At 40.4% G+C, this 14106-nt stretch overlaps 1 protein-coding gene across 1 annotated transcript in view; it reads left to right on the top strand.

Annotated features, from left to right (window-relative positions):
- CCDC178 (coiled-coil domain containing 178) overlaps nucleotides 1-14106 on the top strand; it is a 173472-nt gene that overhangs the window by 98092 nt on the left and 61274 nt on the right. The window contains exon 17 of the mRNA XM_063130693.1: nucleotides 12777-12926. Within this exon, the coding sequence (XP_062986763.1) occupies nucleotides 12777-12926 (150 nt within the window). The remainder of the gene's footprint in view (nucleotides 1-12776; nucleotides 12927-14106) is intronic.

The following is a 14106-nucleotide window of genomic DNA, read 5'->3' as shown; positions in this document are numbered from 1 at the left end:
AACCACCTCACTCTGCCTAATGGTAGGGCCGGCTCTGAACAAGTGAATGGCTGCTCTCTTGAAAGAAAGCACATCAAACAGCAGAAATGTGGGGCCAGCCTCTTGGGAACAGGAAACAGTGAGTTCCCACAGCTATATTTCTTCCTGGGTGCCACGAATCTCAAATGATCAGGCTTTCCTGTGAGTCACTCCAGCAGGCGCAGGTCCGTTGACAAGGCACAACAGTCTAAGGGGAGAGTTTATGTTTTCAATTCATTTTCTATACCATACCTGTCCTTTCTGCCAAGTGGCAGAAAGACTTCAGCTACAGTTCTCTTGCTGCTAGGTTAAGGGGGAGAAAGGACTGGGCAGCCCTCCACCCCTTTTCCCTGACTCCTCTACCATGGTTGCTCCTCAAAGGATGAGAGAGAGAAACTGGGCGTGGCGTGGGGTGGAGTTAACGTTCATAAGGGCATATAAATATATCAGCAGTTTTGTGCATAATAATATATTTCAATAATACCTCTTAACAGCAACAACAATAACTATTACTACTACTACGACTGGTCAGGCTATGACAAGGACATGGGTGTGGGGGTTGGGAGTAGGAGTGAAGGAAACTGGGTCTTCATCCACCATGTTATTAACTGCCTCACAGACCTCTGGAAGGTGTTTCATTACCACTTTGCTAGTCTTCACATGAGCGGCCGACACTACAGCTGTGCTACAAGTGAGAAAAAGTGCCACAAACCAGATCTTTTTTAAAAAGTCAGGAATTCAAGGGGAAAAGCTGGAATACAATCCTATAACAACAACCTCTCTAGAAAACCTGAGTGAGCAAATGAGATACCAGTTCTGGCAAGGACAGCTAGTGTGGAAGCAACCATTGAGTCCATAAGAAAAGACCCTATCTGTTCAACAGGATTGTCAAATTAGAAGTATTTGGAGGTGACAAAACTCATAAGAACGAAGTTAAGCTATATAGGGTTGGATCCAGATTTAATCATGTTTAGAGTCGACCCACTGAAATCAATGAGACTTAATTTAATCATGACTAACTTAATCCTCATTGATTTTAACAGGTCTACTTTAAGGATGACTATGTCACTATCCAGCCCATAGTTGTTTTATGATATTTTTTTTGTGAGAACTTTGTGGCTAAGCTTGTTTTATGAGACCATCATCAAATGTTAGTGCCTTTGCCTCTCTTTACATCCATCCATGATTCATTCATTTGTTATATTTCAATTCTGCCCCATAGCCAAAGCTGTCTGGGCAGTTCACTAAAATTGATTACATCAAACTCACTTGTGTGCATTTTCAGCTGCTTTGTTCTAATGTTAGAAGAGGATTCAGGACTCTAGAAAATGCATCCTAACTGTCCTCAGAGATGCTTTTCCAATGGAGAACTGTAGCTTGTGAACTGAACACTCCACCATACAGCCGCAGGCAATTCCTTCAATTGAAGCAGCTGAAAGATCTGCTGCTGTAATCTTGGGAACTGCCACCAAGACGAGCTTGATTAACATGATATTTCTATGGAATTCATTGCATGGAGCCTTTTTCTAATAAGTGAATTGGCCCACTGAGTTGATGAAAAAATGGCAAGTATCCTTTATCTAATTATGCTTTTAACCTGGAGACTATTTTCTGGATAGGGGAGCTTGTCCATGTTTGAAGCCAGTTCATAATGACTCGGGTTCCTATTCTCATCAAGTTTAGTTTTGATCAAAGATATGTATCTCTCATTTACAAAAGCATAAAGTCTGTAACAATGCCACAGTTTCTAAATAAATGAAGGGAGATGTTATTCAAGTCATTGTGAGAGTTTAAAATTAAGGACCAATACATTTCAGATGGAGATTTGAAGTCCTGGGTTCCATCTTTACTTGTATGATAGGCAAGAAATATAATCTAGAAGCCAAATAAGGACACTGAAAGAAGCCTGGGATTCCTTTGTTTGATGTGAAACTGGCATAGGGTCATGAAATGATGCTACAGATCTTGGGGAGGAAGGATCTTTTCTTCATAGGAACTTGAGCCAAGTTAACATCCATGGCTATTCAGTAAGGAACATGATAATTGGGGAAGTTGATTTATTTCCCAGAAAAGTGTTGAAACAACAAGTTCTTAAGTCTAGACTATATGGTCTATCACTTCTGTGTGACTACTATTCATCTGGGCAGAGGTCTGTGAAAATAGATGGATTGTTAATTTAATTGTAAAGTTGTTAAGATACAAGTACAACTTGGGTCTGATCTATGCCAAGCAGGATATAGCACCATGAAAGTGGTATGGAAGTGACATATGGTATGTGTCATGGGCCCCAACAGTTCTCAGTGCACTTCAATACCACTATAAAGCAGTAGTGTGGCTCCTGCCTCTTATATACTGTTTTCATACTGCTTCCATAGTGCTATATCCTGCTTGGTGTAGATCTGGCCTTGATTTTGGAAATAGAGCATTTTACCAGGAGAGACCTCCTACCGAGAGCAGCCTTCCTGGCCTTCCACTGTTTCACTTTGAAGCTTTAGTGAGTCACAGGAAGGAAGGAAGCCTCTAAGAATGCAGGGTTTAATCACTTAAAGGGCTTTGAATATTCTTGCTTAGGCTACCTGAGATGAATACAGAACTACACATAGAGCACAGGTCAATCATTCTGCTCTAGAGGTATGTGACCAAGATAGTTGAAAGCAGATTAGGGCCATAGCTAGACCTAAGGTTTATCCCTGGATCGTCCAGGGGTCAAACCTGTTCATCTAGGTGACACACAGGGGATCCAGTGCTCAGGCAGGGGCGAACCCTGGATGATTCCAGGATAAACCTTAGGTCTAGCTGTGGCCTAGTTAGCCTTTATAATCCTCACATGATTATGGGAAAAGAGTGGTTACAGTGGGATTTTTTTTACTCTTCCATTGCATACTTATGGGAGAAGTGGGGATTCTAATTCTTGCTTAAGGACTATGAAACATTTACTAACAGGGACTGGCCGGCGAGATCACATTACGCCAGTCCTTTTACAACTTCATTGGCTGCCAGTCCAGGTCCGGGCCCGATTCAAAGTGCTGGTATTGGCATTTAAAGCCCTAAACAGTTTGGGGCCAGGTGATTTGAAGGAACGCCTTCTTCCATATGTACCTGCCCGGACCATAAGATCATCTATAGGGGCCCTTCTCCGTGATCCCCTGCCAAAGGAAGTGAGGCAGGTGGCTACTAGGAGGAGGGCTTTCTCCGCTGTGGCATCCCGGTTGTAGAATGAGCTCCCCAGAGAGGTCCGCCTGGCGCCTACACTGTACTCTTTTCATCACCAACTGAAGATTTTTTTATTCTCTCGGTATTTTAACACTTAATTTTAACTTACATTTAAATTTTACTGTTCTAACTCTGTATTTTAATCTTATATCAATTTTGCTGCGTGCTTTTTATATTGTATTTTGTATTTGTGCTTTTAACCTGTTGGTTGTTTTATTATGGTTTTAATTTTTGTGAACTGCCCAGAGAGCTTTGGCTATTGGGCGATATAAAAATGTAATAAATAAATAAATAAATAAATGTAGAACCAGAGAGTGATAAAAAAAAGATATGATCTTATGTGTGCAATGTAGAAAAGCAACCACATGGTATTTCATTGGTGTATGTGATGTGAAGGTTTCTTCTACAGCCTGACATGTGCTTTTTAAAAAAATATTTAATTTTGTTTCTTAAAAATGTAAGTACCCTATTTCTTCGATTCTAAGACGCACTTTTCCCCCCCATATAAACATCTCTAAAAATGGGGTGCATCTCAGAATCGCGGGTGTGTCTTAGGTGTTTTTTTTTCTGTTGGTGGTACTGAAATTAGTGTGTGTCTTACAATCGATGGTGTCTTACAATCGAAGAGATACGGTACATAGGAAAACCATGCTGAATCAGACCAAGGGTCCATCTAGTCCAACATTCTGTTCACAAAGTGATCAACCAGCTGTCCATGGGAAACCCACAAGCAGGACGTAAGTGCAACAGCACCCTCATGAAGAAATGGGCACATTTGGTCCTAGTCTTTCACAGTGATAGTAAATCCATGATTTGAATATTTCATGGTAACTTAAACATTAAAGTTAAATTGATACTAAAGTATTTGAGACCTTATTTATTTTTCTATTTATTTTTCTATTTGCTTGTATGTTAGTTTTAACACTTATGTACTGCTCACTCAACATAGTCCTCTGGCCGGTTAACAAAATTTTAAATAGTAAAAACCTAAAATCCTAAACATAAAATAGATTTGAATGCCCACAGTACAAACTAAATAAAATAAAATCAGCAATAATAAAAACAATACACAGAGCAGAAAATTAAATGCTGATGATCTAAAAAGTTATTAAAAGTAATTTTAAAGCAACATTAACAAGCACTTAAAATCACCTGGGTGAATAAAAGGAACTTTTATTTTATTTATTTATTTATTTATTTATTACATTTTTATACCGCCCAATAGCCAAAGCTCTCTGGGTGGTTCACAAAAATTAAAACCATGATAAAACAACCAACAGGTTAAAAGCACAAATACAAATTACAGTATAAAAAGCACAACCAGGATAAAACCACGCAGCAAAATTGATATAAGATTAAAATACAGAGTTAAAACAGTAAAATTTAAATTTAAGTTAAAATTAAGTGTTAAAATACTGAGTGAATAAAAAGGTCTTCAGCTGGCGACGAAAGGAGTACAGTGTAGGCGCCAGGCGGACCTCTCTGGGGAGCTCATTCCACAACCGGGATGCCACAGCAGAGAAAGCCCTCCTCCTAGTAGCCACCTGCCTCACTTCCTTTGGCAGGGGCTCACGGAGAAGGGCCCCTGTAGATGATCTTAAGGTCCAGGTAGGTACATATGGGAGGAGGCGTTCCTTCAAATAACCTGGCCCCAAACCGTTTATTATTATTTTTTATTATTATTATTTATTTATATAGCACCATTAATGTACATGGTGCTGTACAGAGTAAAACAATAAATAGCAAGACCCTGCCGCATAGGCTTACATTCTAATAAAATCATAATAAAGCAATAAGGAGGGGAAGAGAATGCACCAAACAGGCAGTATAAAAGTCAAAACAATTCAAGTTTTAAAAGCTTTAGGAAAAAGAAAAGTTTTTAGCTGAGCTTTAAAAGCTGCGATTGAACTTGTAGTTCTCAAATGTTCTGGAAGAGCATTCCAGGCATAAGGGGCAGCTGAAGAAAATGGACGAAGCCGAGCAAGGAAAGTGGAGACCCTTGGGCAGGTGAGAAACATGACATCAGAGGAGCGAAGAGCACGAGCGGGGCAATAGTGTGAGATGAGAGAGGAAAGATACGAAGGAGCTAGACAGTGAAAAGCTTTGTAGGTCAACAGGAGAAGTTTATATTGGATTCTGAAGTGAATTGGAAGCCAATGCAGATATTTCAGAAGTGGAGTAACATGGTCAGAGCGGTGAGCCAAGAAGATGATCTTAGCAGCAGAGTGGTGAACAGAAACCAACAGACTGATGTGAGAAGAAGGAAGGCCAGAGAGAAGAAGGTTGCAGTAGTCCAACCGAGGAATAACCAGTGCATGAACAAGCATCTTGGCAGAAGAAATAGACAGAAATGATCGAATCCTGGCAATATTATACAGGAAAAAACGACAGGATTTAGCTACTGCCTCAATATGAGGAATAAAGGAGAACGATGAGTCAAACATGAAGCCAAGACTACGAGCTTCCTAGACCGGAGTAAGCGTAACATCATTGACAGTGAGAGAGAATGAAAGATGAGGAGAAGGTTTAGGAGGAAAAACAAGCAATTCAGTCTTTGCCATATTAAGTTTCAGACGACGATGAAGTCTCCAGGAAGACTCCAGGAAGTCAAGGCCTAGGATTCAAATGACGATGAAGCAACCAAGCTGAGATATCTGAAAGACATGCCAAGATACGATTGTGAACATCTGGAGAAAGATCTGGAGATGAAAGATATAATTGTGTATCATCGGCATACAGATGATATTGGAGACCATGAGATTGAATAAGATTACCCAAGGGCAACATGTATAAAGAAAACAACAACGGGCCAAGCACCGAGCCTTGCGGAACCCCTACTGAAAGGGGAAAAGAAGAAGACGAGCTGCCGTTAGCCAACATGCTGAAAGAGCGACCCACTAGATAGGAGGCAAACCAGTTATAGACAGAGCCACAAAATCCGAGGTCATGAAGGGAATCTAAAAGAAGATCGTGATCAACCGTGTCAAAGGCTGCAGTTAGATCAAGGAGAATAAGAAAGGAATAAAGGCCTTTAGACTTGGCAATAAGAAGATCATTGGTAATCTTAGTAAGGGCTGTTTCAGTGGAATGCAAAGGACGGAATCCAGATTGAAAAGGATCCAGAGCAGAGTTACTAGAAAGAAAATCAAGACAACGAGAGTAGACCACACGCTCCAGGATACCAGCACTTTGAATCGGGCCCGGACCTGGACCGGCAGCCAATGAAGTTGTAAAAGGACTGGCGTAATGTAATCTCGCCAGCCAGTCCCTGTTAGTAAACGGGCTGCCTTGTTTTGTACCAGCTGAAGCTTCTGGGCCGTTTTCAAAGGCAGCCCCACGTAAAACGCATTGCAGTAATCCAAACGAGAGGTTATCAGAGCATGGATAACTGTAGCTAAGCTATCTCTGTGCAGATAAGGGTGCAGTTGGTATATCAGCCTAAGCTGATAAAAGGTGCTCTTTGCCACTGAGTTCACCTGTGCCTCAAGTGACAGTTCTGGATCGAAGAGCACCCCCAAACTACAGACCCGATCCTTTAGGGAGAGTGCAACCCCGTCCAGGACAGGGCAAACATCACCTCGCCGGACAAATGAACCACCCACTAACAGTACCTCCGTCTTGTCTGGATTGAGTCTCAGTTTGTTAGCCCTCATCCAGTCCATTACTGTGCCCAGGCACTGGTTCAGAACAGTCACTGGCTCACCTGGGTTTGATGAAAAGGAAAGGTAGAGCTGGGTATCATCCGCATATTGATGACACCTCAGTCCACATCTCTGGATAACCTCCCCCAGCGGCTTCATGTATATGTTAAACAGCATAGGGGATAAAATAGAGCCCTGTGGAACCCCATGGCTTAGGAGCTACGGCACAGAGCAATAACCCCCCAGCACCACCTTCTGGAATCGGCCATCCAAGTAGGAGCGGAACCACTGCAACGCAGTACCTCCAACTCCCAGCTCAGACAACCTATCCAGAAGGATACCATGGTCGATGGTATCGAAGGCCGCTGAGAGGTCCAGGAGAACCAACAGGGTCGCACTCCCCCTGTCTCTCTCCCGACAGAGGTCATCCCACAGGGCAACCAAGGCACCAACTTCACCTGGTGCTGAAAGAAAACCCACTTAGTCAAGTCACCATCACTGAAAAGTCCTTTTCTCTAGTAAGCCACCTCACCTGATGAACCTCACTCAGTGGGGGCATCTTGAGAAGGGCCTCTGAAGACAATCTTTCAAATAACCTGTTTAGGGCTTTATATCAGCACATTGAATTGGGCTCAGAAATGGGCTGGCAGCCAGTGTAGATGAAAAGCACTGGTGAGGTATGATTGCACAGCCTGTTCGAGTTAACAATCTTACTACCCTATTTAAACCAAACAAGGGGTTACCAGAGGATGGATAACTGTGGCAATCCTACCTCTGTCCAGAATCACAGTTGGTATATCAACTTAAGTTGAGAAGAGTCACTTTGCACCACCGAGGCCACCTGTGCCTCCACTGACAATGATGGATTTAGGAGCACCCCCAAACTGTGAGCTTGATCCGGTGCAACCTCCTCCAGAACAGGTTGAAAACCACTCAACTGGTTCTTCTCAATTATAGGAACATAAATGAGCTGAATATGTAAAGAGGCACAAAGTAAACAACTTAGCAGGTGTTTCAGTCATTAATTTTTATACTTTAACCTTCCATTTGAAAATATTAAGAAAATTCAGAGATCAGGTTACACCTTGAGAACACACACTATCTTACATAAAAGAGCTGAAGTATCATTTTTGTCAGCTCTGAAGTATAAAATGATATGTAGGTGTGTGTGTGTGTGTGTGTGTGTTTTAAATTCTTACCTGAAAGACCACTGGGTGTCAGCCATGTCCATTGCTACTGAGTAGTTCAGTCAAGCAAAATGGCTTGTCAGTGAAATAAAGTACATAATTTTGATGAGTCAGAAATTCTGTCAGCAAAGTTGCTTCCTGTGTTGTTCTTCAGAACTAAAAATGCTTACAAACGTTAAGGGATTTTATGAGAGTAACACTTTAGGTATGTTCTAATTAATATTTTAATTAATATTTTAATGTTATATACCATTTTGGAAAATGAACAGTACAAAGACAGCAATCCTTGGAACTCTAGAAGGCCTTGGCATTCTAGGAAGTTGTAAGGATAAATGAATCTCTCATAAGGATCAGTTTTAGTAGAAAAAGAAGTTAATCATTTGTCACAGTATTCATTAAAAGTTAGAAAATAATTTCCTAGAAAATATATTTATGAACATGTAGTGAATTTGAATTGCTGTTCTATAGCATTTATTAAACACATCAATAATTGCAATCCTATATACTCAAGCAAATTTCATTCTGTAATATTTTGGCTGGGATGTGAAGTGCTCTTCTACATTTGGTGTTTATGTTTTTCCTCATGCTAGCAGTTTTATCCTGAACTGTGTACAAAAAAACAATCAAATGGCATCTAGAAAATCTCTGCCATATGAAGAAACCTGTTTCACACATAGCTAATTGTGGAATAAAAGCTACCCACGTAGAACTGATCAAGTGGGAATCTGTCCTGTTCACCCCTCTTTTGGAACCTTCAAAACAAACACAATGCAATGCATCTACGATCCAGTCTCCCAACATTTTGTGTGTTTTTAAAGCAGCACTCCCTACAGCCAGCTTTGATTCAATCATAATCAGAGCCCACGCTGGGTTTTTTTTTTCTTTAAAAAAGTAATACTGTATTTCTTCAACTCTAAGACGCCATCGGTTGTAAGACGCACACTAATTTCAGTACCACCAACGGAAAAAAAGCTTTGATTCTAAGAAATAATAAATGACCCGCGGTTCCAAAATGCACCCCATTTTTAGAGATGTTTATATGGGGGGGAAAGTGCATCTTAGAATCGAAGAAATACGGTAATTCAAAGGTGTGGGGGGGAGTGTTTGTTTTTTGTTTCATTTTTGTTTTGAAAGGGAAATCTCTTTACCCAAGCGTATTGTTTTTAGGTTTATGCATGGAATACAGTGACAAAAAATAAATCTGCAGGCGTAAGGTATCAAGTGTTAACAACTTACATAACACCCTAACCCATACCCCCCAAAAGCAACATTTAATCATTCCTTTCACTTTTTTTTTGTACAGCGGCTTTAAGTCAGTTTTATGATAAGATGCAAAAGTATCTTTAACCAGTGGTTTTAAAATTATTTCAGAAAAACCTGGATTTCCTTTGAAGCTATAGTGTGGAGTGTGTGTGTGTGTGTGTGTGTGTGTGTGTGTGTGTGTGTGTGATGTTCTGAATGAGAAGAACAGTTGTGGAGAGCAATGCTCCCTGAAATACTGCTTGCCCGCTCCTGCCGATCTGCCCCATGCAATGTCATTTGCAGAGACATTAGGGGTTTACATAAGGCAAAAGTGAGGGTGCAGGGGTCCCCTCACCCTGCATAAACTGATTGCAGGCTCTAGAACATGGGTGGGAATCTCAGGCCTGTGGGCCAAATCCAGCCTACCCGGGATTCCCCAGATGGGCATCCAGAGGACCTTCTTTTCCGCAGCTCCCAGACTGTGGAATGGCCTGCCGGAGGAGACTCATCAACTTAATCGTCTATTCGCATTCAAGAAAGCTATAAAGACTGATCTCTTCCAGCAAGCCTATCTAGTGTAATTTTAAGATGTTTTTAGGATGTTTTAACAATGTATATTATGTTTTAATTCAGTTTTATGTGTTTTATATTTACTGTTGTTCCCTGCCTCGATCAAAATGGAAAGGCAGGTAAATTATCATCATCATCATCATCATCATCATCATTATCATCATCATCATCATCATCATCATCATCATCATCTCTTCCCCTGGCTCCACCTCCTTTTCCCTGAACACCAGTTATTTGGTGGTTTACTGGCTTTTATGTAGTTCTAACCATTCTAAAAGGTCAAAATACCTCTCCTAAGTCTTAGTTACTGGCAGTAAAAACTTTAAGCTACAACAACCTATATATGGCCCTTCCCAGCACTGGAATGCAACCCCTGAAAATTTCTCTGAAATAGAATTTTGCCCTCCTGGCTGAAAGAGATTCAATACTCCTGCCCTAGAACACACCCAGGTATCCTCTTGAACATACAGGGGTTCTTCAACAGGCATGACAGTGTGGAAAAGGTTCTCTATGAGAAACTATTAATTAAAATTAATAATAATAATAATAATAATAATAATAATAATATAATAATAATTCTTACCCACCTCTCTGTTTGGATCAAGGTGAGGAACAAGAGTAAGTATAAAATACATAAAACTGAATTAAAAACATAGTATACATTATTAAAACATTCTAAAAACATCCTAAAATTCCACTGGATAGGCCTGCCAGAATAGATCAGTCTTTATAGCTTTCTTAAATGCTAAAAGACAGTTAATGAATGAATGGGTTAAAAGGTGTACAACCTCTCTCTCTCTCTCTCTCTCTCTCTCTCTCTCTCTCTCTCTCTCTCTCTGTGTGTGTGTGTGTGTGTTTATACAAACAAACAAAAACAAACAAACCAGAGAGGAAACTACCAGGGTGAATGAAAAGTAAAAAGACAATGTATTCTCAAAGGTTCCAATGGGCAACTTGTGTATTTAAGCCCAGTGAATTTCAGAGACAAAAGCTCCTGCGTCAGGGGCAATCTTATAAAATGCAAACCTTCCAAACAAAGTAAGCCAACTTATTATGGTGGTGGCTATCCTGGATGGTGTATGAAGGATAGTCACTGCCTTGGTAAGCTGGTTTAGAGTACAATCCTATGCATGTTTAGAACGCTGGGAGTTGTAGGACTTCTGTCTAAAAATGCACAGGATCATGCTGCTTTCTGCTATTTACACATTTTTATGTTTAGCAATGATTGAAAAGATGTTTTGAATTTTAACAAAATGGGTAACATAAAAAGTTAACATTTACTTTTTTTAAAAAATAAATCTTCTTGTTGTTAGCTGCCTTGAGCTCCTTGGAGTTTGTCTCTAACTAAATACATATTCATTTAGAGATGTGGACAAATTTCTGTCCTACACATCTATACTGAACATGTAGAGCTGGAGTGGGATCATGCCAGTTGGTCACACACACCCAGCTCCCCCTTCAGTGAATAGGCAGAGAGGGAGCACAATTTTTTATGCTGGCCCTACCAGCGTGAAAAGTTGTGCTCCCTCTCTGCCTATTCACTGAACATGTAGGGCAGGCAGGCAAGCATGTGAAGATCTCTTTTGCTTCAAGCATATCTTTTTCCATAGTTATTAAAACAGGTGTCATAACAATTATGTACACAGGAAGCCGCCTTGAACGAGAACAGACTGTTGGTCCATCTATCTCAGTCTTGTCTACACTGACTGACAGTGACTCTCCAGGGTCTCAGACAGAGGCCATCGCCTTCCACCTGACTCTTTTAAATGGAGATTCAATCTGTAACTGTGTACATGCAAAGCATGCGCTCTACCACTGAGCTGTGGTCCCTCTCCAAAGTAGCACTTTCTTTCCCTTTTACTCTTCTTGTCACAGTACAAAGTTAAGATTATAATGCATCCCCTTGAAGATGGAAAACGGCATTGAAACCATCGTAACCTTACATCTTATGTCTTAACGTAACCAGTTTTTATCTTCCTTCCTTTTTTTTTTTTGGTCATCATACCTGTGAACAAAGTGCAGCAGAGGACTAAGTGACTATCAGATTGGAGGTCACAGAAGGGCTTAGTGATAAAGTAAAGAGAGAGATGAGGCTTGAGACAGGTTAAAGGAGTCTACATGATGGTTGGAGCAGCAAAATTCAGGGGAAGAGAGTGGAAACATCCCAGAAAGATTAAATATGTCTTTAGGATTACAGCCTAAGGTGGTGGGTGTTGTTGTTGCTGTTAGGAATTCCTACTCCACCTTTTTCAAACTATTTGTCTTCACAGATCATAAAGAAGAGCAATGGATGGCGGAAACTTTCAAATAAATCTTTTCTCGGGTTTTGGTTATTTGCATGTTTCAATATCTGTTTCTTTTATGAATCTTGAGTACATTGTTTGTGAATTCTTCATCTACCTTTCCCGTTTGCAATTAAAATGTTGACCTTTCACTCCTTGCAAATAATTACCTTTGTCACAGTATTCTTAATATTCACTTATTTGCTAGGATTGTATTCACTGTAGAAATGCTAATTACTTGTAAGTGTTAAATGTCACCATTATAACTGAAACTGTTTAGGTCTCTAAGTCAATCTGAGATTGTGGAGAGTAAAAAATATATGCTGGGTCCTATATTATTCCTGAAAAGAGACTTCCTACCCTGTTACGTTGTTGCTTTGTTTTTATTGACATATCTAAGGGACAAAATAAACAATAAAATAAACAATGTTTTGATCAGCTCTCCTATCTCTTTACGTAAAACATAATGTCTTCACAGGGGAGATTTGGATTGGAGAAGTTGAAGGAGCCTGAATGAATACTATGGAAAAGGAGCCTGACTGAATAGTATTGAAATGGTTGGAAATGAAATCATAGCTTCCAAAAATAGTTAGTAATGGTAATTAAAAATCTCTCCTCTCTAGGTTTCTATCCATGTTGCAATGAATGAAAATCTTCATTTAGCACAAGAATATCAGATGCTCCAGATCTGCTATCTAAATGACAAAAATAAACTTATGGACTTCTGTGATCATAAAGTCAGGGCTGAAGCAGCATTAAGAGATCAGCAGCAGGTATGGTGATAATTGTTGAGTTTCTTAATGCCTTGCTTTCTCTTTTCTAATTATTACTATTTAATAACATTAGAAATCAATGAAATGCATGGCATAGCCTATGAGATGTCTTTCCTTCCTTCCATTTCCTGAATGTTTTTGCTTCTTCACTTCCCCAAAAGTTTTCTTCTACGAAAATGCTACAGGATATCCAAGATACTCTCATTTGTCCCCATTGGTATTTAAGTTTATGTTTAATTAATTTTCCATAATTTAATAGTGCTCTTTGCTATATAGATCATGCTCTGCTCTAATATGTGAATAGACGTAGCGTTCCGTTAATGCACAACAAATGCTCTGATCTAGGCCGTGTCTATACGACACGGCTTTGCATCCTGATTCCCCCCAAACCCTGCAGCATTATTGCTGCGAAATGGAATCAATATGTTTAAATGGCAGGGCTAAGCATGGACTATCTGGAGAGGAAAAATCGCAGCGCTGTAGTCAGACAGTGGGAATGGGCAGCAGACCAAAAACTACACAAACCTTTTTTGTTTGCTTGCTTTGGGGGAATTCTGCGCAACTTTGAAAGCCTATGGCAGTGCAGATGCACTGCTACAGATCATTGAATTGATACATTAGACAAAAGAACTGCCCTTACTTTTGTTCCCCAGATGGTAATCCAACTCGCTCTCTGCACTTTGCCCTGCATTCCTGCACGTACCCTGCACTGGGAACTACCCCCGAGCTATGCCCACTTTGCTAATCTGAAGTGAAGCTATCAATGATGGACAGAAGAAGCAATGTGGTGACATTGGGACAAAAAGTTGTAGTAACACAGCACTGTGAAACACAGTTTCAGGGGCGGGGGGGGGGAGGAAGCCCATCATTGCTGTGAGTTGGTGGCTGCATCATATAAACAATGGAGCACCACTGCAGGGTAAATAGGCTGTATACACGTCTCCCTAGATAAGGGCCATACAAAAAGAAAAATAGCAAGTGTGAAAGCTTCTTTGACATATATAGCCTTACCTGGTTGGAGAATCATGCATACAAGTGGGTAGATTACCCAGCCTGATCCCCATAGTCATGGCAGATAATCAGCAAAGTGAGTCACTGTTGTTTGCTGCATTATGGGGAAATGTGGGTCAAAAATGGGGAGGCATAGGAGAAGTTGTAAGAGATGGGGAAAGTGGGCCTG

The sequence above is a fragment of the Elgaria multicarinata genome, chromosome 7 (assembly GCF_023053635.1).
Source record: "Elgaria multicarinata webbii isolate HBS135686 ecotype San Diego chromosome 7, rElgMul1.1.pri, whole genome shotgun sequence".
In the NCBI taxonomy this organism is placed as follows: Eukaryota; Metazoa; Chordata; class Lepidosauria; order Squamata; family Anguidae; genus Elgaria; species Elgaria multicarinata.
The sequence above is the reverse complement of the archived record's forward strand: the minus strand, read 5'-3'. Positions and strand labels throughout refer to the sequence as shown.